General features: G+C 42.9%; 2 protein-coding genes across 3 annotated transcripts in view; one reads left to right on the plus strand and one right to left on the minus strand.

Annotated features, from left to right (window-relative positions):
* Positions 1–10,335, minus strand: part of fsip1 (fibrous sheath interacting protein 1) — a 41,295-nt gene extending 30,960 nt beyond the window's left edge. For both annotated transcript variants that reach the window (XM_083632561.1, XM_083632560.1), the window contains exons 1-8: positions 10,147–10,335; positions 9,961–10,012; positions 9,672–9,835; positions 9,448–9,526; positions 9,252–9,341; positions 8,474–8,613; positions 8,119–8,244; positions 2,946–3,107 (exon numbers count right to left, since the gene is read on the minus strand). In XM_083632561.1, coding sequence (XP_083488687.1) covers positions 2,946–3,107; positions 8,119–8,244; positions 8,474–8,613; positions 9,252–9,341; positions 9,448–9,526; positions 9,672–9,835; positions 9,961–10,012; positions 10,147–10,308 — 975 coding nt within the window. In that variant the 5' untranslated portion in view covers positions 10,309–10,335. The remainder of the gene's footprint in view (positions 1–2,945; positions 3,108–8,118; positions 8,245–8,473; positions 8,614–9,251; positions 9,342–9,447; positions 9,527–9,671; positions 9,836–9,960; positions 10,013–10,146) is intronic.
* Positions 10,336–10,802: 467 nt separating this feature from the next.
* On the plus strand, positions 10,803–23,508 carry LOC310772692 (sushi domain-containing protein 6-like). The gene is made up of 9 exons (XM_083632558.1): positions 10,803–10,990; positions 11,647–11,788; positions 15,038–15,229; positions 19,072–19,272; positions 19,731–19,922; positions 20,801–20,995; positions 21,144–21,276; positions 21,563–21,999; positions 22,162–23,508. Exons 2-9 carry the CDS (start codon positions 11,671–11,673, stop codon positions 22,185–22,187), a joined length of 1,494 nt encoding a protein of 497 aa, XP_083488684.1. The 5' UTR covers positions 10,803–10,990; positions 11,647–11,670; the 3' UTR covers positions 22,188–23,508.
* Positions 23,509–23,635: the final 127 nt, after the last annotated feature.

Consider the following 23,635-nt stretch of genomic DNA (forward strand, 5'->3'; position numbering starts at 1 on the left):
AATAGCAAACTGGAAAATCTGTGCCATGTTTTAATAACACGGAAACAAAACACATTCAGAGGTGTTGAAATTGAGATATGATGGTGTGTTCTGTGTACTTTGGAGCTTGTGCTGGTATGAACAGGCGCACAACTCCTCCTCCTCCTCAACTACTGTCCAAACGGTTTCAATTAGGAAATCTGACTGGTGCAAGCAACTGCCGAGAAGAAAGGCGACCGCAAAACAAAAGCATATTTACTTTTACGACCACCTTTGGATTTACCGCCACTCCGGTGGAATGAATGACAGGCTCTGAAACTGATTTATCTCGTGAGTGTAGTCTGCCTTTAATGTAGGCCACAATAGTAAAACGTGATTAAGGTGTGTGTGTGTGTGTGTGGGGGGGGGGGGGGGTACATGGTTATTTTTTAAACCCTACAGGTGCGGTGTCGACAGAATTTCCACATTTTATTTCACACACTGCGTGCAACAATGACCTACAGCTCCACTCTCCAGGCTCCAAGATTTCTTTTTTTTCTTCTTCATTTTTTTTAATTCAAACTTGAGAGACAACCGTTTGGTGTTACATTGTTTAATTTATATTTGAAAATGAATCGCCTGCATTGGTCACTAATGGAGAACAGATTGACCTCACCTAAAACTCTTTTTAACCAGGCAGGATCACTAAAAACACTGTTTATTTACAGTAAGAGAAGCAGATGCTAGTGGAGGGGGGGTTACACAAATGAACACATCTGCAGCTGCCCCCTACTACAACAGTTTGGTACTACTGGCCAATAAACAATATCACCTTATTCTTTGCCCATACAAGGACGCTTCTGCATGACGTCATTTCGTAATCGTCTTTCCGGTTTTAAACACGGAAGTAGAGTACGCCTACCGCAGTCATTTAGACTTGCCAAAAAGCTGTTTTCAAGCTTTAAAAAAATAAAAAAAAATTAAGTTTTAATATTTGTCGGGTGAGAACGTAACATATATGTGACCAGTTTATCAGAACAATGCCTATTGGAAATCTTTAACGAGCAGCGAGGACCGGGAGCGCTGACTGTGCTGACACCGGCTGGACTAGCTATCTGTCAAACACTACTGTAGGCTACTGGCAGTGAGAAAACACTGTCGACGTGCTTTTGTAACTAACATTAAATGCCGACCGGGTACAGCCATCGGCTCCTCGCAGCAGTAACGTTATGAACATGTAACTGAAGTTGGCCGCAGTGTAGCTTCTGATTGTTGCCAAACTTCATTCATGCTGATGTTTTATTTTGAAAATGGCCGCCAACTAGCGCTGAACTAGCCTGGGTAAACCCATCCCCCACGTGACCTGCTCTCAGACCTGTTCTCAGTCACTATGTAGTAGATAGTGACTGGGAACCGAGAGAGCAGGTCACGTGGGGGCTGGGTTTACCTAGGCTAGCGCTGAACCGGAAGAACAAATACGTTGCGTCGAACGCGGAAGAGAGAAAAAGTGGGCGTGGTGAATAAGACTCATTCACTTCGTTTATCTAGTTTCCCTACTGATCCATTATCATTTAAACCAGAATCCTTCAAATTACCAGCTTGACTCCCTGATATTCACACTTTCCTAGACTCATATAATTTGAATAGGTGGGTAAATCTGTGGTGGGAAAGAAAAAGAATAAGGCCAAATCTTTCAGGAAAACTTTGCCTCCCTAAATAATCAGGATATTGCGACATCGGGCCAATTCCAAGACTGGGATTCAAGCACCACAGGCTTTTTCCTTGTCCACGTCCAAAAGTGATAGTAGTAAATGGGCCCCTAGATTCACAGGATTTCAATGTAAAGTTTTTATGACTTTAAAAACAACTTTTCCCGCTGACAGTCTATACAAATGATGAGCATGACATCTGGCGTTGAAAGTCTCGTGTGATAAGGTCCTGAGATAACTGGGTGAGCTCACGTCTAGGAGCAGGACCAAACCGGGGCCTGGAAAAATATCACAGTTATAAATATCTGTTAAGTGGCTTCTCCTTACTGGTGAGGTATTAACGTACATTTTCACACGTGGTGATGCGCTGTACTGATCAGTGGCCAATACCAGCAATACATTGTAAACTGGGACTATTTATTTGAAAAGGCAAGCATCAGCGGTAGGTTATTTGAAAGTTAATAATAATATACATACAGCTCCGGGAGCAGACTAAATATTGTGAATTAGAGCTACTGTTTAAATTAGATATACAAAATGTTATTATAGAATAACTATAATATGCATATATCATATAACACTTACCTTTGTCACTGACCTGGAAATTGCCTGCCTGGAAATTTCACTACCAACATAATCCTTATAATAACGAAAGCATAATGATGCTTCAGCTACAGTGGTTCTCAAACTTTTTCACGTCAAGACTCCTAAACAGACACAAATTAGACCACGGACCCCCATTTGATAAGATTTTGTCCCAGGTCCCCCATCTGATGAGATATTTGCTTTTAGATGTTTTATTACAGAAAGTGTATGTAACTGTAACCCATGACCAAAATAGTAATACATTCTGTCATTGGGTTACTTATAGAATGGATGGAATTATAGTGAAAATAAATGATTCCCCTTTTTGTTAGAACCACCTCATCTCACTTTGAGAACCACTGCTTTAGCAAATATTTATACATTGTAAAGTTTACTGGAGGCAAACGATGCACACGAAGCTTTATAGTATAGCTTTTCTTATGGAAACAATGAGTCAAGCTTAAGCTTAGAGCAGAACCTCGCACAATACTATTTCCCCCATTTCCAAAGAGGGCTATGATGAATCCCTGAGGGTCAATAACAAAAGATTTTACAAGACGCTCAACGCCCTACTGCGCTGATCTCCTAATGAGGCTTAATGACTCAGAGCTGCCGTGGATGCTGTCTGGACCAGTTAATGGCACTGAACCCAGGGCCATTAGAACGGAGACAGTAGGGCAGTTGGGAACATACCTGAGACACGCTGAGGTTGGTGTAGGAGCTTTGCAACGAGAGAAATTCTTCAGCGGGAAGGAGAAGGCGGATTCTGGTGTCGATGTCAATCATCTGCTCCAGGTGCCATGGTTCTGGGCTGTAGCCCTGGCCTGTCAGCACCGACATGCGTCGCATGTCCTCCTGGAGGAGAAACATCACTGACATGAGCATTTGGGCATAACCCATACTTTATTGGTTTATCTGCAGCCTAAACCCAGCAGACTATTAGACATAATCTATCCATATCTTATGATGACTTAACACAACAGTGATGTCTCAAATGGAGGCGAGGTAAACGTCTGACTCCAGCAGTTGGTATTCACTTCTGGATGGTGAACAGGGCGCTGATCAGTCTTCTCCACACAGCCTGCCAAGTTTATAGTCAAATGCCAAGGATTTAACAATTGCCTCTTCCTCACAATGACTGACTGTCCCACTGAGGCTCCCATTATATCATAAGGAAACAGTGGGTGGGTGGTAATCCCATCAGGGCCCAGTGGTGAGGTAAGCGTTGTGTTGCGGTCCTGATGCTATACGCTCTAAGGCCAACGACGCTCACAAGCCCACAGAGAGCACCAAGCCCTTCTTAGCTGTGACCTCAGCAGACGGCAATGGGTGGGCAGGAGAAAGTTAGATCAGCAAACAAAAGCACAGCACAAAGCCAAGACTTAACGGGTGAGACCCACACATGCATTTGCATTCATGCCTCATATGTATGGCTCCTTTGTGATTATACCTAAGCCGGCTCCTAGGTTTAACCATTACAGTATTTGGATCTGGTTTGACACCAGTCATGCTCTTTTTCCTACACCTAGACTACACACTTTCTGGCCAGAAGTTTCTAGGGTTCTCTTTGAAGTGCTCCAGTCTCAATTGGAACCTGACCCAATTCTAATCATATTGGGATACTGCGGAGAGCCCAACAAAGCTTTCTGTCCGATGGTCTTATCAGGGCAACAAAAATAATGGCACCGCAATGGTGGAATGAGCTCCCCCCTATGGTCAGGACGGCCGCTTCACTGCCAATCTTTCGGCAAAAACTTAAAACACACCTTTTCAGGCTCCACCTGGCCCCTTCTTGAACTAACATTTTTCTCAAAAAAAAAAAAAACTAAACTAAACTTTACCACTATTTCTTCAGAAGTTGTAGCTGTCATAGACTGTGTTGCATAGTTGATTGCTCTATTGCTGACAAAAATGTGTTATTGTAAGTCGCTTTGGACAAAAGCATCTGCCAAATGATGCAATGTAATGTCAATATAATAATAATAATAATAATAATAATAATAATAATAATAATAATAATAATAATAATAATAATAATTCAAACTTTGGTTTAGCGAACAGACACCTTGCACTTAGAAAGGATACGGTTTTTGAACAGAATTCCCTTTTACTAGCTTTCTTAGTGAGATAGATGAATGATAGTTTATGCATTTAGTTGGATACTACCCTAAGCAGCTGTGGGGTGGGGTGGGAATTCTATACTTTGTGTCCAGTGTTGGACATATGCCTTTATTTTGAATAATAACTTATTTTTTGTCCAATGTGATTAATGTTAACATTTGTAACAACTGAGCTTTCCTATAACACATGAACATTTTCTGTATGAGAATGCTCTTGAATAAAAAACACTTTTGACAAGGATTTGGTTTGACACTTGACACTATGCTTGACACACTGACATGGTCCCGTTAGCCAAGACAAAGATGTTAATTGAAACTGATCTATTGTTAAGATTACATAATATAAGCAAGAGAAAGAACTAGAACATATTACCAGATATGGAGTTCTTCACTGGGATTCTACATAGGAAAGATAAGAATAACTAGCTCCCTGGTTATCAGACATTAGCATAGCAACCAATTCCCTTTTATTTAATAAATCACGTTGACCAATCAGATTGCTAGGCTGGAACTACCTGTTCTATAAATGAAGGCATCAGCATACAGTTTTTCCAGTCTATCCTACAATCCCTACAGTGGTAGGCCTGGGGTAAGAGATGAGCGTTTATACAAGAGATACTGATGCCTACTGTTTTACTGCTGGAGGTTACCAGTACTACATGAGGCTGTGGAGCTTGTTAGGAAGGGAGACCGGGCAGCAGCATCACAAACATGTGTCAAGAGACAAACAGCAAGCAGCGCCTAGAGGTTGATGTGTCCTGGAGGATCCTGCCAAGATCTGGGTGAAGGCCACAGAACTAAGGTCTCGTCACTGGCAACATCCTGGTGAGGTGACATAAATAATGCGATTGCTTGCTTCTACGGCCATTGATAACAGCATGCTTCACAATAACAGGAAGTCTTCCTCCAGCCAATAAAAGAACCCTGAGCATCTGCTCCCCTCGGTTTGGTATCTGCCGCTACAATTACTGCAGTATTCTTCTGAAAGTCAAGGAAAACAACATAAATAGAGTAGCCAAAAAAAAAACTTGGCAAGCTGTCCCACGGCTGTCGGGGTCAAACTAAATGGTACCGCATGTGAGAGGTAAGTACTAGTCTAGGTCCCTTCTCACTTCCCAGTAAGCTTCATCTCATCTGACTTCAAACTGGGCTCCACAGCTGCCAAGCAGGCTATGAAGGCAAATTACAATTGAAAATGAAAGGATTTGAAGTTTGGATGGCGTAGGTGAGCGCACAGCAAAACACTCTCCTGCTCCAGGTGGCGAAGGCTCTCAGATGAATCATCAAAGGGAAACAAGAGGCCTCCGTCTTTTGGCTTGACGCTCTATCGGCACACCCACGCTGTGAGTTATAGTGCAAGTGTAGCATGTGAAAGTGCTCTATACCGAGGATCCTGGCTTCTGAATTTCACACAAAATGGTGCGATTAATAAAATGGATCCATAACATGCGGCATTCCACAAGAACTGCATGCGGCAGTTGACATCTGGTTCACAATATGAACTGCTCTGAGGAATCCTCTACCGAGAGGCCACCTCAGCTGCCAAGCGGTCATCCAAACATGGATATCTGACCAATGCTGCTCCTGCTGTTCTGTGGGCTGAGTTACTGGGCCTCTTCAAATTTATAAACATCTTACAGGCCAATTCCAACAATTAGGTGATCAGAGAAAAAGATGATCAGAGGGGGGGGGGGGGGGGGGGGGGCGTCTAGATCAGGGGTGGGCAACATTTTTTTCCTGAAGGCCATACTGACTTACATCAAGTAAGCGAAGGGCCACACACTGCTAACACTGATTTTCGCGGAAGTCTCCCTATTTTTAACCCTCTCTCCCGTTGTGATTGGTAATTTCTCCTGATATAATAGTGATAGAAATCCAATGGCTGTAGCAGATGAGATTTATTAACATAATTCTGCCTTTTATTGAGTTTTTGGGGTGTCGTTTTGTTTTTCTTTGAGTCCGGCCCTGAGCACACATGGGCAAAATGCCAGGGCCGCATTTTGCCCCAGGGCTGCAAGAAATGACTGTAGAACAGTAATTTCTTACACATGAGATTACTTTTAGCCTTTTAGTCATAAAAAATTATTGAAAGATAGCCTATTCCGGCGATCCTCAAAGTCCGTACTCCGGTCCGCATCCGGACCGAGACGGCGTCCTATCCGGACCGAGCCTTATAACCTACAAATCATTGATAACAGTTACATTTTCACGGAGCGTTTCTATTTTAACCAGCACATGCTTTATAGTCTTTACGGTACTACTGGTTTATCTGCCAGGAAGCTCACAGACCAATGCATGCGCTGTAAATCATCACACGTGATGCTACTCAGCCAATCAAATAAGCAAATTGTTTCTCTCTGTTGCTTCAGTGGTGCTGCGAGAGTGTGACACACGGACGGAGGGGAGGTGAGAGATAAAAGTAATTTTACATGGTGTGCTCAAAAGAAACCACTCTTACATGTCCATTCATTGTTCTTACGGGCAGTTCAAAACCAGTATGTCTCGTGTGAAGTGCGGTGCGATCCTGACCTGTCTATGGAAGCGCCACACATGAGCAAACACACATACACACACCAGGGCACACTCACTGCCCAACGGCATGCGAGGTTTGCATTGCAATTGCATTGATCGATCGACAGACAGACAGACAGATAGACACATAGACAGGGAGCTCACTTCTCTCAAGAGAAAAGGTTGTTTGTTGGCTGAGAGTGTTAAATGTGAAATGGAGTGAAGAAAAGGGGAAACTTATTTATCTTTCTCATTTTAAGATGCACACTTTTCCAAAGCACTCTGTTGTATGTTATTTTTAAATGCATTATTTTACTTGAAATGAGAAAAGAACATTTATTTATTACAGTAGGCTAGTTATGTATACGGTAATTAATCCAGTTAAATATGAAAACTGTAAATAAGCATTGTTGATGTTTATTTTGATTCAACAGTCAGTTGTTGACTACATACAGACATTGTACCATTAGGCTACTTCAATCATTGAGTTCAATGGCACTGAATCATAACGCAAGCTACGTTACAATGTTCGGGACCTTTGCTTGAGGACATTTTCTCTAACTGGACCTCTTTGAATTTTAATTGAGTGCCCCTGGCCTATTCCATATTCCAGACTGAAATGTTATAACAGAAGTGGACTATTGGCCAGAATGACATGAACATTTGGACACTTATTCAGCGGGTATCTTGCATGTTGCGTTCAGGCGCACTGTAGTAAAAAAAATACAAATACAAATAAAATGCAATTCCATCGCGGGCCACACAGGGGGCGCCCGTATAGGGGGCGCCCATATTTTGCTCATGTGTGGTCTAGATGGTCATCAAATACTGTGACTAAATACGGCACTATGGAACAGCTTCTTATAGCCAGTATATCTCGCTTACTTTTATTCCTTTTATAACCGTTGCACTGAGCCGACATGCTGACTGTACCCATGTTTTACCCTGTTCTTTTTTTTGTACTGTGTTGCTCTTATATTTTGTGTGTCGCTTGTGAACAAGAAATTCCAATGCATTTTTATGCAAATTTTAATGCAAATGGTGAAATAAACTTGAAACTTGTATGAAATCATTCATATTATGAATGTAAGAGCTACATGTTGGTTTCAGGAGCAAGCAGGGAAACAACCAGTGGATGGGATCATGTGCTTTAACACAGCTCCCCATAAGACCACTGGATGTGGAGGTCTCATCCTCCACCATATGTTATCCATCATGGCTTCATGTGGGCCTACCTTTCTGTCTGCGCCTCTGGCACTGTCCTCTTCCTCTTCCTCTTCCTCCACCTCACTGAGGAGCTCGGCCAGACGCGCCCGCTCTGTTTGGGTCATGGGCACTTGGCCCCCCATGCCACTGGCCAGCTATTACGTTTCACAACATGGGAGAAGAAGGAAATGATCATTCACATCACATGGCCTTTCTTTTCAATGGTGCCCCAGGCTTAATAAACCTAAAACCTCTCCTTCTCTTAAACAGGAGACATACTTTCCTCAATGAAAAAACAGTAGTGTGACTTGTTCAAACTCATGCGAGATACGCAGACAGACAATGCACTTGGCCTAACATGAACTTTGACTTATGTGGACATACCTCAATATTTTTCTTCACAAAGTTTTTTTCTTCTTTCTTATCCTTGGAAGGTCCACAGTGGCTGCCTTCGGATTGCTCTTGGTCCATCTCTTCATGGCCCACTTCAAATGACTCTATCATGCTGGCTGGCTTATTTTCACCTAATAGACGAGAGACTCCAGGAGGTAAATATGGAAAACACAAGTCAAACCTCAACCTTGGAGAGTAATTGATCAAGTATGACTTTATATATGATCTGACTCACATGATCAAAGAGTTTGCGGCCTAAATAATCTTGAAACAGAGACAACTAGGAAGGATTTGTAAATAATGGGCCCAATCTAAAGCTATGCAGCAGGGTGACAGATTGAGAGGGAAGGCCATCCTTCAGGTTCAAGGCCATAGTAAGCATGGCATTGAGCAATACACTGATTCACTACCAGCTCCAGACGTGCTGTTCTATAGCTGATGTTGGGAATTTCTCCTTCAGGGGACCAGACGAGTATAAAAAGCCACAAGATCTTGATGAGGAAATTGTTCATGGGTAGCATGGTGTGTAAACTGTGAGGAATTTACATAATGGAAAACCACAGTAATGCCAGAGGTGGTGCAATAGTGTCTGCACTGATCTGCACAGAAGTGCAAAAGCAGCAGCGTTTCCTGAGCTCATGGCGCCATCAAGTGTACAATTTCAGCAATAAAAGTGAGAGCGTACTTGTTAACATGACAATAAAAACAATGACCCAAACATGCTTGTTCAGCCTTGTTGTAATTTTTTGTTCTATTTTCACAAACTCACTTTGCTCTGTGTGTCTGCTGTCTCCATCATACCCTTGTTCAGGAGCTTGAGTTCCAAACACAGGCATGAAGTCAGCCTCCTCTTGGGGCTCTTTGAGTTGAAAAACAAACATCTCATTGACCCACTGCATATGACAAGTCTTGTAACAATGTTGCTGCTGATCTATATAACATGGCTTATAATATGGCTTACTTACCACTGGGTGCTTCCAGAGCCAAAAACAGTCTTGTGTTCATAGCTTCATGTGCACATTCAGAGCGGTATTTGGGCTCATTCTGCAGGAGAAAGTTGCACAAAGTGTCATCACGCCGATGGATATTTCAAGTGATAGCAAGACATTTTTTTATGTATTTATTTATCATCTAAGAGAACACTAGTGCATGGCATGCCATGGGCAACACACATGTACAATGTGCATACCAACAGTTCTTGCCAGAGTTTCAGCTTAAGGTCCTTCCTTTTACGCTTGACTTCTTTTTCTGTGCAGGACTTTGCAGCCAGGACTTCTTCAAGTCTTCTCATTTCCTCAGTGGCTTCCTGCAGTCTAGAATCTCCATTCTCTTCATTTTCTTCATCTGCATGTCCTGACAGAAGCACAAGTATTCTAATAAATTGGCCCATCTTGACAAATAACGTATTTTGCTGAAAGTTAGATGTGTCTTAGGTCCACTGCAGCACATTAGCACCATATAGATATATACACACTCACCTTGGTCAGGACTTGAGGTGTTGATTATATTTGGGTTTGAGCTGCTCTGGTCCTAATGGGAGTACTTGTTGTATTAAGTTATCGTGTATGCAATGGTGTCATTTAGTTTTCCAGTCATCACTAGTTTCGTATTGCTAGGGGTGAACTTCATAGTTTCAACATATAATTGCATCATCCTCTCCTTACCTGAATATCAGCGGCATCGTTGGTCAAAACAACAAGGGACAATGGTGTATTGCAACAAGTTCTGTCAACATGAGGCAGGGACACACTAGACACTCGGCTACCTGTTAGCTCACTCGATGCAGGTCGAGAAATGTCAGCCAAACTACCTCTAGTAATCTCCATGGCAAGTTTTTCCACAGCAGTGCTTGTTTTTCCACCCTCGTTAGCAATTGCGTTAACTTTGACGTGAGATAAGTAAAATAACTTGCTAATAGCGATTTACGGACGCAAACTCTCCCGGATGTTGCAGCAGTGGTTTCTATGGATACGGAACGAAGTCGAGTGGGCGATGGGCGTGCTCTGTAGGGGGTGAGTAGGCTAATGTTATTACGTTTAAAACATGTGAATGTTACGATTAAGTTTTCAAAAATAACGTTACGATTGTCACATTTCAATTTAAACGGTTATTATTTTAATTCTCAATGTCTCGCTTATGGGCGTGCTCTGTACTGACAATGGTACTGACAGTACTACTAGGGGGCGTGCTCTGTAGGGTGTGCTCTGTACTGTACTTAGGGGGCGTGCTCTGTAGGGTGTGCTCTGTACTGGCTCCGGCCGGAGCTAGACCCTTCTCAGCTGATGGGCTTCAATCAATGCAGCTAGCGTAGCGGGGAACAAGCTAGCCTGAAGGAGCTAGCTAGCGGTTAGCTGTAGTAGCACTATAACTAGTCCATTTGTTAATGTAAATTTAGTTTTTGTCGTTTTCAATAGTAAATGTTTTCATTGTATCTGGGAAACCGGTATTTGGATTCCTGATAAATGTTACAGTGTGAGTGAGTGAGGGATTCGAGGCCGTGTTGCTGTGGTAGGTAACAATGAGCCATTTTCGCTGTTTAGCTCATATTAGCAAGCTAACTAGGCTAATATGACGATAGTCAATGCGATAGGAGGCTAACAATGAAATCCAACTATAACGCTACGATGTTTTGTGATCGATTCCCTTCTGTAATTCCCAATGCCGCTAGATTCGGATGGTGACATCGCTGCTAGCCAATTATCAATATAGCGCAACGTTATATAGACTTTGAAAATGTGCCGTCTTTAACTTTGGCCTTGTTCTCTACTGTCATAACAAGGAAGCACTGAAAATGGGTGTGTAGCTGGTGCGACCATTCAGAACCAGAGCTAGACGTGGGAGATTTAAGCTAATTATTGTAAAGAGAATCTTGACTACCGTTAAGGGCTGCACATTATTTTTAACACAACACTAGCACGCCAATTAACTGCGATTACTATTGTTTATTCGGTTGCCTTTCCCCATTTTCTCTACCCATCATAAATTTGATAACAATCACACACTCGCACCCATTTCACTGGCACCTGTCAAAGCTATGCAGAATACTTGCGCCAGGCAGGTTCAGCATAACTAAATGATCAAGGCAGGCTATATGCGGGATTGTTTGATTGCTCTGCAATATTTAATTATCATTTTGAATTGAAATGCATCTCTGATCTTCCCAGGTTGAGTTGACTCTGCAGGGGAATATGTGCAATGGAATGACAGTGTCAATATCAACAGCCTTTTGGACCCGCACCTCAACCACCAAACGGTCCCTCTCCCTGCTGTTGGTGCTGACTGTAGTGTCCACTGGACAAGGGTTAGGTAAGAGGCATTACTGTAGGTGGGGTTTATGGTTGCACTCACACAGCACCGCACTGATGGACAGGTTATTTCTGTACCGTGTTAACCCAGTGTTTCCCATACATAGGGGAATTTATGGTGCACCGCCACAACAGGATTTTGACCGCCACAAGATGTTGACAGTTTTTTTTACCCCCTCTCAAAGCTCCACATTGGCCCGTTGTCTGTCTGTCTCTCTCTCTCTCTTTCACAAACACACAGGACAGCGGAGTGATGATTGAGTGATATCAGAGCCAATCAGAGGCAGAGTAGAAAGGATTAGATGTCATTTTCAAGACACGTGATCGATTAAATGCATCGTGATTCGTTGAGATGCACGTGAGGGAGGCGGCCGCCTTTCCTCCGAAAGTCCGCAGCCAGGAAAATCACATATCCCACCTACTCACCACTTATTTCCATCAGTCTCTTGTGTTACTGCCTTCGGCTCTGGTGAAATAAAATCAATCTCCTTGCTCAGCCTTAACATTACGGGTTTCAATTGTTTTGAGAGAGAAAATTCCGCTGCTCGGGGAACCCCTTGTACTTGCGTGTAACGTCGGCTCCGCTAGGCCGGAGGCAGGGGTTTAGTGAAGCCGCGGTCTTGCCTGGGGATAGGCCGTCGCGGTAGTGGGTCCCCTTCACCCCGTAGCATAACTCCTGTGTGTAACCAGGTTAATGACCGTTAATATCAGCCAACCACCGTTCACTAACGTTACACATCAAAGGGCATCAAAACAAGTCCACCTTTTGCTTGACTGCCTGAAACTCCGACTTAACCATAGCTCAAAATAACATTAAATGGTTTGTTATTTTGTTTATTTAATTTTATTTATTTATTTTAAAGGAGAATTGCACACTTTATTATACCTCATTTTCGATAGTTTTTGTATTATTTATTTCTGTGCATCAAACTTGAAAAAAGAAGAAGAAAGTAACTGCTTTCAACTGCTACACTTGTTGCCCAGTCTGTTTATATAGTGTTGGGTTTATGTTTTGTTTTTATTTAATTTCATTTAGTTTAAAGGAGAATTGCACACTTTCTTGTACCCCATTTCCTGAGGGTTTTATTTTTATTTATTTTAATGAAAAAGTACATGATGTAATGTAAATATGTTGGAGTCATATACACTGTGTTAGTGCACTTACAAATCTTACTACACAGGCATAAAATCTGAGTTACTACTTCTTTAATTCAATGTTGATGAGCATCAAAGAAAATTGTTAATGTTCAGCTTGTGTAGTCAGGTCATTGAGACCTATTGAAAAGTTGTTCCTGTAGTGACGTACAGTACTAGTGAACACAGGTTTGGGCTGACTGAGCCACAGGCTGATGGAGACTTAGGGTATCAGGGGGACACAGAGGTCATGTTCCGGCCTAGTTTTTGGTCTTGCGATTTGAGAGATCTGATGTCTTATTTTGTGCTAATAAATGACACACACGATGTGTAGTCAAAGAGAGAAGTTATTCATCTAATCATTCCTGCTTCATCAAAATTCAATTTCTGATAAATTCCAGGATTTAGAATGGTTTAGTGATGTGAGATAACAGAAGAATGTACCTGTAGGAGAACCAAACAAGTTCTGTTTATGCCTACAAAATGTTACTTTGTATTTTGAGTTCTCCCCTGGAAGTGATTTTGGTATAGATGGGCCATTGTAATTAAACAAGCAGTATTCTACTGAGTGACCTGTATTCAGAATATACCTATAGGGAGAGATTTAGTTTGTCATTGTAAACCCACAGCACAGTAAGGATGACATGTTCTTCACTGATCTAGTCTATTAATTTAGCTCTTAAGTGCTTTCTTAAAGTACACCAAATTCATGCATTTTACTTTAAAATGTAAAAAAAAATCTTGCGGGGGTGCATGCCGCCGCGCCCGCCTAGGGGGTCTGTGGCCCCCCACCACAACAACTAAAAATCCTGTGGGAAACACTGTAACCTTTCCAGTTCCCACTCTCTGTTGAGGAAATAGATTTTCAATCAGGACAGAAATGAACAAACTGCTGAATGTCAGAGCGCTGAGGCCCGGGGAACAATACAGCCTCACTCCCACTCGCAGAGTTGAGAGGATGTAAGGCTGTTGATTTCTCTCTCTGTAATAGCTCCCACACTTCTACATGACTCACAGCTAGGTTTTATAAGGTACTCTGCTGCGTTTTTATTATACTAGGGCATTGGTTCTCAAATGGGGGTCCGGGGACCCCCAGAGGTTCCAGGGGGTCCCCAGCCAAATGGGGGGTATTTTATTTTCACTATAATGATGAAACAGGACCTCACGTTAGCAGGGAGCACTTATCTAAAGCTACATGTGAAGTTCGTTGATGTAGCAGCTAAATCTGTGGTTGGAATTTAGAAAAAATATTTTTTTTATCGAATATCTTAGTTACAACTAGATTGAGCTAACAAGGGGCAGCTTTGTGTTTATATGTGTGCTGTGTGTGGAGTTTGGGAACTCATGATCTCTAGCTCAAGTTAGCTTGCTACGTCAGCACTAACCTTGCGTGACCAGCTCTCTCTGTCCACAACACTTCAAGGGGAGAGGTGACCACATGATCATTTAGGAGACAGCAGAATGCCATTTGTTATTATTGGCGGAGCCTGCAGTGGCGTGTCTCTATCTAGTATTAAAGATCTCTGGTAATACCGTCGACTGTCTGCAGAAAGTTAGCAAACAAGAAGATAGGTCAAGTTTTGGTTCTGGGATGGCTGCCAAAGCTGTAATTTTGTGTCCTCTCTGTACTGGAACATCATGACGTAAACAAATAAACAGCTCGCACACTGCAGGGCTCCAATGGCCAATTATTTATTTCACCAAGATGACATTTTGAGAAACACATCGTCAAACATCATCATCTCTTGGTGCAATAAATCAGTGGACACTGGAGCCCTGCAGTGTGCCAACTGTTTATTTCATGATTTGCTCACTTTCAGCTCAGCAGCTGCCCTCTTTGGTTACGATGTGCCCGTGCATAGTGGGTAGCCACTAGCTGCACTATAACTAGCGGGTCTATACCGGATGTGGATTTCAGCGAGACTTCCGCTTTACTTCCATATAATAAACCACTTTACTACCCTATAGTGAAGATGGCTGACATAATATCATTCTGTTGCTGTATTCCAGTTGGCTGTAATGTGCCTTAAACCAGACTTAAGATCTGATATTTGTGGACTTAGTTCCAGTGAAAACATTAGCAGTTTCTCAGAAGGGCTTTGTCTCCTCTCCCCAGGATGTGTGAGGCCATACATGGTCCAAAACAGCTGGGTCAACCTGACAGAAAGCAACAGGGGCTCGTTCCCCGTGGGCACAGTGTTGCAGTACAGCTGTGACCCTGGATACCTGGCAGAGGGAGCCAGCATCCTCACCTGCACCGCACTGGGACAGTGGTCCTCGGAGCCGCCTCGCTGCCTACACAGTGGTGGTAAGATATTATCCACCTCTGTCTACTGTTCTATGAAGCTGTATATACGAGTACAGGGTATCTACTGTTCTATGAAGCTGTATATACGAGTACAGGGTATCTACTGTTCTATGAAGCTGTATATACGAGTACAGGGTATCTACTGTTCTATGAAGCTGTATATACGAGTACAGGGTATCTACTGTTCTATGAAGCTGTATATACGAGTACAGGGTATCCTGTCTACTGTTCTATGAAGCTGTATATACGAGTACAGGGTATCCTGTCTACTGTTCTATGAAGCTGTATATACGAGTACAGGGTATCCTGTCTACTGTTCTATGAAGCTGTATATACGAGTACAGGGTATCCTGTCTACTGTTCTATGAAGCTGTATATACGAGTACAGGGTATCCTGTCTACTGTTCTATGAAGCTGTATATACGAGTACAGGGTATCTACTGTTCTATGAAGCTGTATATACGAGTACAGGGTATCTACTGTTCTATGAAGCTGTATATACGAGTACAGGGTATCTACTGTTCTATGAAGCTGTATATACGAGTACAGGGTATCTACTGTTCTATGAAGCTGTATATACGAGTACAGGGTATCCGCGGGGTCTTGAAAAGTCTTGAAAGTTGGGAATTCAATTTAGGGAAAATCAAGACCCTTGAAAAGTATTGAAAAGTCTTAGGTGGAATGTGGATTTCAAATTCAAGACCCTTTAAATGTGTTTTATTTTCGATGTGAATATGTGTTTTCATGGCGTTCATTTACGCTGAATTAAAAATAATTTGCGTGCTTTTAAAAGAAATAATATGTAACATTACATGCATGTGACATTTTGTCCGTGTGGGTGTGTCATCACTTCACTCATTCAGTGCTTGCTTCAACACAACAAACATGGTTGCTGTGAGCGCATGCGGTCTTGTCCGGTCTAGAGAGCGAAATATGGAGTTATTTTGCTTACGTTACGTTGCTGACAGGGATGGACACTGCATAGCCCGTCTGTAAACAATGTTTAAAAGTGCGGAGGCGAACTGGCGAAGGGAGCTGAACAAACGCCGACAAACATCGCGACTTCAAAGAGCAACAGGTAGCAAATGTGATCGATAACATAATTATACTCCCTCAAATAAGTCGTCAAACGATTTTTATTTTGTGACAGCAAACATTTTTCACCGTCAGTTTGAGGAGGACATGTGCTCAGTACGAGTGACCCTCTGCCAAGTAACGTTATTGAGTCATGACGCTGTTTATTTAATAGGGTGATCTGGTTGTAAAAATTAAACAATAGGGTGATCTGGTTGTAAAAATAAAACATTTATATCAGAAAGACGTTGAAAGCAGTGATTGATAATCAATCACTTAATCAATTAAATCTAATCTTTTTCTGCAAATTGCATCATTGGGAGGTTGATTCTGGCACTCAATATTACGGGTGGGCAATATATCGATTTTGTATCAATATTGTGACATGAGACTGTATATGGAAAGGGTGTCCAAACCTTTTTGAATGGGGGCCAGATTTGATCAAATACCTGGGGGTAGCTCTCAGAGTGCACCAGATTGATCCTCAGGGAAACACTGTTGTGTGCATGTGTGTGTGAGGGAGTGAGTGAGCGAGCATGTTATTGTTATAAATATCCTTTTATATATATTTTTAAGTTTAAATAAACCTTGCCTTTGGCTTAGTCACTCAATTTATTCTCTTGAGCTTCATTCCTTCCCGGCCTATCTGAATTATGTTGTATTGATACAGTGCATAGAAGTTATGGCAAACTAACATTGTTTAGTTTTGCAATCTCAAACTCAAAATTAGGGTTGTCCCGATAGCACTTTTTTGCTGACCAAGTACGATTACGAGTACTGACATCTGGGTACTTGCCAATACCGATACAGAGTATTTAATTAGGGGTCGACAACGTGTTTTTGTTACGCCTTATGGTTAATTAAAAGATAACTTTTCAAGATAATGGGTTTTAGTCATTTTCTTAAGTATATAGCCTATTATCTGCAGAAGTATAGGTTTCACAAGACCACACAAATTTCGCATAATGGGTATCACCTATACTTGATAGTCTCTTCTCTTGATGCCTTATGAAACAAAAGTTTCCAATTAAATAAGGAAATAAGGAAGTATGCTATGAATCAACCATTTAAACCACATAGCTGTGCATCTCCTTTGTATTTGTTCTGCTGGTCTATTTTCATTAAAATAGAGGTTCCTCGTGTTTTTATGTTCATTATGTTGGGTCTCGTAGTTAGATTACTACTTTAATGTTTATTGTAAAAAACGAACTTTATCATGCTTTTATTTTGAAGGCAAAACCAATAAACCGGAAGTGAAATTGTGACAATTATTGCTAAATTCACGGAAATTAACGTTAGTTCCACTTTTAAAACGTTAAACTTTAAGGCAGTATGGATTACGGGACACGTAGCACGTAATTCAACGATCTGGTAAGCCTTTGCTTGTTCCACAGCACTGTGTTGTCTGCTAGAAGAGCAACTAATGTTAACCTGTAAGTTGAACAGAACGTTTTCTAGTTTGTTGCAGACTACGCAGCTAACTGCAGAGCTAATCAGTCAGACAGTGAATAGGCGAGCGATGCGGTTCAGGCTGTAGCCCTATCAGCTGATTACTGACCTGATAGCTTTTTATTTCTCCTCACAAAGCGCTCCAGGTAGAGATGCAAACAAACAGGCAGTTATAGTGAAGCTTCTCTGCATGCATTAACAGCTGTGTGAGCCTGACGCTGGCTTGCTACTTTGAGGTTAATGTCACGTTGCATGCCGTAGGTGTAAAGTGGCATCGGGCGCGCGGCCGTGTCAGTATCGCGCGAGTACGAGTACAGCAAAATAGGCCAGTATCGGCTCCGGTATCGGGACATCTCTACTAAATGTATAGTAAGTGTTACAGTAGTTAAAGGTGTGTCGCTGATGTAATCGGTCACAGCTCGAAGTGGCGATGGGGTCTTGAAATTTTTTGGAAGGTCTTGAAAAAGTGTTGAATTTAACCTCAGGATTGCTGCATATACCCTGGAATATGTATGTTGAAAACAACCAGCCTTACTTTTTGTCCATCTGTAGTTTTTATTGATGTGGCAAGTTCTGTATCCGTGTGGTAAGAGGGCACTGAGTCGATGTGTACTACTGTGTTAAAAACACTGCAAACAAAACAACATGAAGCACCAGATGTTTTGTTTGTTACAACTTGAAAAATTGGGGTTTGGGGGTTCCAACAATTTATGGGGGGTAATCTGGGAAGACAGAGACCTAAAAAAAATGGTGCTTGAAGCAGGCTACTTGCCCATGTTTGCAAGACTGTGAATTGATACTAAAGCCATTTCTAAACATGCAGTGATCTCCTGAACATATCCAGACATCACTCGGATGAGCTGCATGTTTAGCAACAAATGTCCGTTGTGAGCGCGCTCCCACGAACACGGGCCTTACCCACCCAAGCCCCAAGTGCTATGCCCGTGTCGGTTTTTTTCTCCATGTTTTTTTTCTATTGTTTTCTATATCTCTGATGTAGTGTACATGCATAAAGCCCGCAGCACACTACGTCATGCCCCAACTCCCCCACCCCACCCCCATCTGCTCTCTACTCTCTACACCGGACATTTTCCTCGTGTGTGGAAACAACGATGCCGCTTGTCTGGAAGGGTAAATCCGGGGAATGTCCCGACCTGATTCAACGGGTATAATCCAGAGTTCATGTTTAGAAATGGCTTAACTGAAATTATTTTCACTCTGATCAATATGAGTGAAATGGACTGTGTATGTTTAATGTTTTAACCCTGCACATTAAACACACACACTTCATGATGATGGGGCTTCTTTCTTTTCATCAGTGTGTCTCCCTCTGTCTGAGCCGGAGAACGGAGGCTACACCTGCCACCCAGCCCCCTGTCGAAGGTTTTCCCATGGCACTGTGATCGAGTTCTTCTGCAATGAGGGCTTCGTTCTTCAGGGAGAATATAACTACCTGACCTCAGTGACCTGCCAGTATGGGCAGTGGGACGGCCCAACGCACATCAGTTGTGTGAGCCAAGGTTGGTCAGTCCTCAAACTCAGATCTTTATACAAGTCTTTAGACTCAGCCTGTTCTCAAACTGTGTCCCTGCTGACACTGACAGTGAGACAATCAGATCAAACCAAACCAATGACTCTGTATCAAACAGGCTCCTGATTGGCTGCCAGTTAATGCTGCTCTGCACAAAGCAATAGCATCTAAACGTCAAGATCAATTGTATAAGTGAGTGAACATATTTCAAATTAAAACGCTTTTCTTGTCACTTTATTGGATGTTAAACACAGTATCTGATTCTATTCACAAAAGAGCATTGAAAACGATTAACTCAAAATCTTTGCATGGCTGCTGTACACATCTGATAGAAGTCAGTGGGTGTCTGTTGTATGCACAAAGATCACAGCAAGTTGGGCTTAATGGTTAGTGTCACAAATAATATTTGAGTACTCTTGTGGAACTCTTGTCCCTTTCCTCTCTCAGGTTGTATAAGGCCCTTCATGGTGCAGCATGGCTCAACTAACCTGACAGAAAGCAACAGGGGCTCATTCCCCGTGGGCACCGTGTTGCAGTACAGCTGTGACTCTGGTTACCTGGCAGACGGACCCAGCATCCTCACCTGCACACCACTGGGACACTGGTCCTCGGAGCCGCCTCGCTGCCTACGCAGTGATGGTAATGTCTGCATCTCTCACTGCTGTCTTACATAGACCTCGCTGCCTACACAGTGATGGTAATGTCTGCATCTCTCACTGCTGTCTTCAGCCACATAGACCTCGCTGCCTACGCAGTGATGGTAATGTCTGCATCTCTCACTGCTGTCTTACATAGACCTCGCTGCCTACACAGTGATGGTAATGTCTGCATCTCTCACTGCTGTCTTACATAGACCTCGCTGCCTACACAGTGATGGTAATGTCTGCATCTCTCACTGCTGTCTTACATAGACCTCGCTGCCTACACAGTGATGGTAATGTCTGCATCTCTCACTGCTGTCTTCAGCCACATAGACCGCTTTACACCAGGCATCAACATGGCCCTGTTGGTGACCAGATTGTAGTTATTATAGTTTAGTTTTAGTTTCAGTGAGGGTTTGGTAGTTTTAGTTTTCCTTTTAGTTTCAGTTCTAGTTTATCCTGCACGTAAACAAAAAAGACAGACTCAAAATATTTCACACATTTTTGTTGGATAATTTTACAAGTTTTAATTGTTAATTCAGTTTTAGTTTTTAGCAGTCTAGTTTTTGTTTCTATTTCAGTTAACACTTTTTTTAAACACCTAGTTTTCGCCTTCGTTTTAGTTGACATGCCACTCCATATAATAACATACTTGTCAGTACTGGATTGTTAGAAATCTGATTTCACTGTGTGTACCTGAGATGCATTTTAATGCCAGCTAAGCCATATCTCAGTACAATCTGGATAGTAGACACATGTTAATGCCAGGGTAAAGAGGGCCTTCAAGCATTGAAATACAGCACTGTCTGGACTCTGGGGTCAAATACAGCACTGGAGTCAATCTGATGATGGATTCCCTGTTTTTTTCCCGGACAGTATGCCTGCCGCCATATGAACCAGAGAACGGGGGCTACACCTGCCACCCATCCCCATGCCGAAGGCTTTCCCATGGCACTGTGATGGAATATTTCTGTGATGAAGGCTTTATTCTGAAGGGAGACTATAAATACCTGACCTGTCAGGATGGGGAATGGGACAGCCCCATGCAGATCAGCTGCCTCATGAACCAAGGTAAAGGCAGCTTAGCTGGCACACGTTCAGCCTATTAGACTCAAATACTTACAGAGGTCAGCATGGATATCATATTTATTTTGGGAGTTGTAACACATTTGACCATTTGAATATCTGATTTCAAGTCAACTGTTTCTCCATCTCACAGACCGAGATCCGACTCTGCCGCTGGGGATGCCCACCTGGTCTATAGTGGCATCTACAGCCAGCTCAGTGGCCCTCATGTTGCTCCTGGTCGTGCTGTTTGTGCTGCTGCAGCCCAAACTCAAGTCATTCCATCGGTGAGTCTGTCCTTACAATCATCACAGAAGGGTTTTTAAAGAGCCCATGAAGTGGCATCTTGGGAGCTGATGGGAGGGGTGAGAATGTTCAAATGTCTGTGGTGGTTTCATTGGTTGGAATTTATATTTACGCCTACTAGTGCAGAGTTCAATTTCATGGGGACTTTAATACTAGTTTCTGCTCATAACAGCGGCTGAAACCAGAAGCCAGGTACATGGAGGGAACTGGCTTTTTGTAAATGACAGAAGTGTTTGGATGCTAAGTGTTCTGGTCCCCCACACGCAGGCGGGAGCAGGGAGTGTCGGGCCAGCCGGTGTCCATCATGGTGGAGGGGGTCCAGGTGACCCTGCCCTCCTACGCGGAGGCGGTGAGTGGAGGCGGTGGCGGCACGGCCTCAACCCCAGGCTCGGAGACCCGCGTGCAGCTCGTGCCGTCGGAGGGTCAGCAGCACGCCACGGGGCCAGACGTGCAGATGGTGCTGTCGGAGGGTCAGCAGCACGCCACGGGCCCCACCCGGCCCCCCTCCCTCAAACAGCAGCACTCAGAGATGGCCGTGGTCCACCCCGTCCCGCCACCCTCATCCTCGCCCTCGCCCTCATCCTCCTGCTGGGGCCTGGAGCAAGTAGGCGCCGCAGCTCCTCCATCCTCACAGAGAAGGCCCTCTACTGGCAGCGAGCAACACGCCCTGCCCCTCCTGGACTCCGAAATGGACTATTCTGATGGTAAGAAGGCCCTCTACATCCACCCTTGTCTTTATCCATGCATAGACCCTTCGTTGACCCCCCATTAATGTTATTGGTTACACCTGTTTTACTTCCTGTGAAAAGGGTCTATTACGGTAGTTCCCACTTTGTATCGACAGAGTTTTTGTTGGTCGTTTGCAGATATGCCTTTGCTGAAGGAGGCCTGAAACACGCCGCGGCCCTTGGGACTTAGCAGAGCCCAGCACCGAGCTGTAGTGCCGAGCAGAGACGCCTCCTGAGGGTCCCTCACTGCAGCAGCTGTCAACAGACAGAAGCCCAACAAGAGGGGCACTGAGGGAAGCTGTGGCTCACTCAGAGTAGTTCCTCTCACCATCCCAAAGGAGAACAGAGAGGCCATTCACATGTACATACATGCTTACATTTTTGATAGGAATTCTTACACTATGTATGTCTCATGTCTGACACATGTCAGTTTGCTCTTTAAACCATTGGCTTAGCTTGAAAAGGAAAAGGAGGAGCGCCTCCTGAGGGAAGGTGTCTCGGTGGCGCTTGGGAGCGAGAAAAAAAAAGGACTAATGTATTTCATTCCAATGGATGAAGCTGCAAACTCATCTTGGGAGCTCCTCAGTGTCTTGTCCACTGTATGTTTTTATCACATCATGTACAGTAAGCCAACAAATTAGCAACAATGCATGAAGGCCTGACATGACAACCTAGATTCTCTATGAAGCCAATTGCCCACTCACACCATTTTCTCACTACTTTTGCCATTAGGAATGAATGAATCACACTTTGGAGTGATATTAACTATGATTCACATGATTTAACATATCACTCTATAAGGCTGCTTTTCCACCCACAAGGTGATTGTGCTCCATTGATTATTAGATTTTGGACATACACATTTATCCTGCTCATTTCAAGTGATTGAGTGTTCCAGGCCTGCTTTTGGCCATGTCTCCATGCTCATACACCTGCCCCCGATGGCCTTAGCTTTCCACTTCTATGCACAGGCATCTGTAATATGGAACTTTAAGAATGAATGTCCGTTAAATGCCTCCACAGCTTAGTGATATTATGTGTTGCTCGTCGGACACATCACTTGAACACCTGATGAAAATATTATACAGTTAATTTATTCAGGCTGCTTTGAAATTTCTCTTAAGTTTAAATAGGAAAACTAAATTGAGTATTTAATATATTTGTGTCCAGAACGCTGTTGATCAGCCATGGCTCTTTTTGATGCTTCTACAATTCTTGGGAATGTAAAAAAAAAAGAAAGAAAGTATTGTTTTGACTTTGCCGCTTCGGTTATATGTGACACTGTAAAAGTGATTCGGTAAATCCCACACACACACACACAAATTATTGTACAGCTTAGTGTAATGTCAGTGTTCACTTTGTTTGACTTTCCATTGAATTATCTTTTGGACTGAGCAATGGCATTTTGTGTGAAGATGCTATTTTAATATTTGTAAAAAAGTTTTAAGTTAATTTTACTCTGTATATACCATGTGATCATTTTGATTAAATATGATTTGAGGTGTGCAATTGGCCTGTTTCCTTCCTTCTGTTTCACGCTTTTCTCTCACTTGATGTCATTGAAATGCAGACAATAACCAGCATTCACTTCTGAGATTAACACAAATATCCA

Source organism: Poromitra crassiceps (genome assembly GCF_964638095.1).
Source record: "Poromitra crassiceps genome assembly, chromosome: 3".
In the NCBI taxonomy this organism is placed as follows: domain Eukaryota; kingdom Metazoa; phylum Chordata; class Actinopteri; order Beryciformes; family Melamphaidae; genus Poromitra; species Poromitra crassiceps.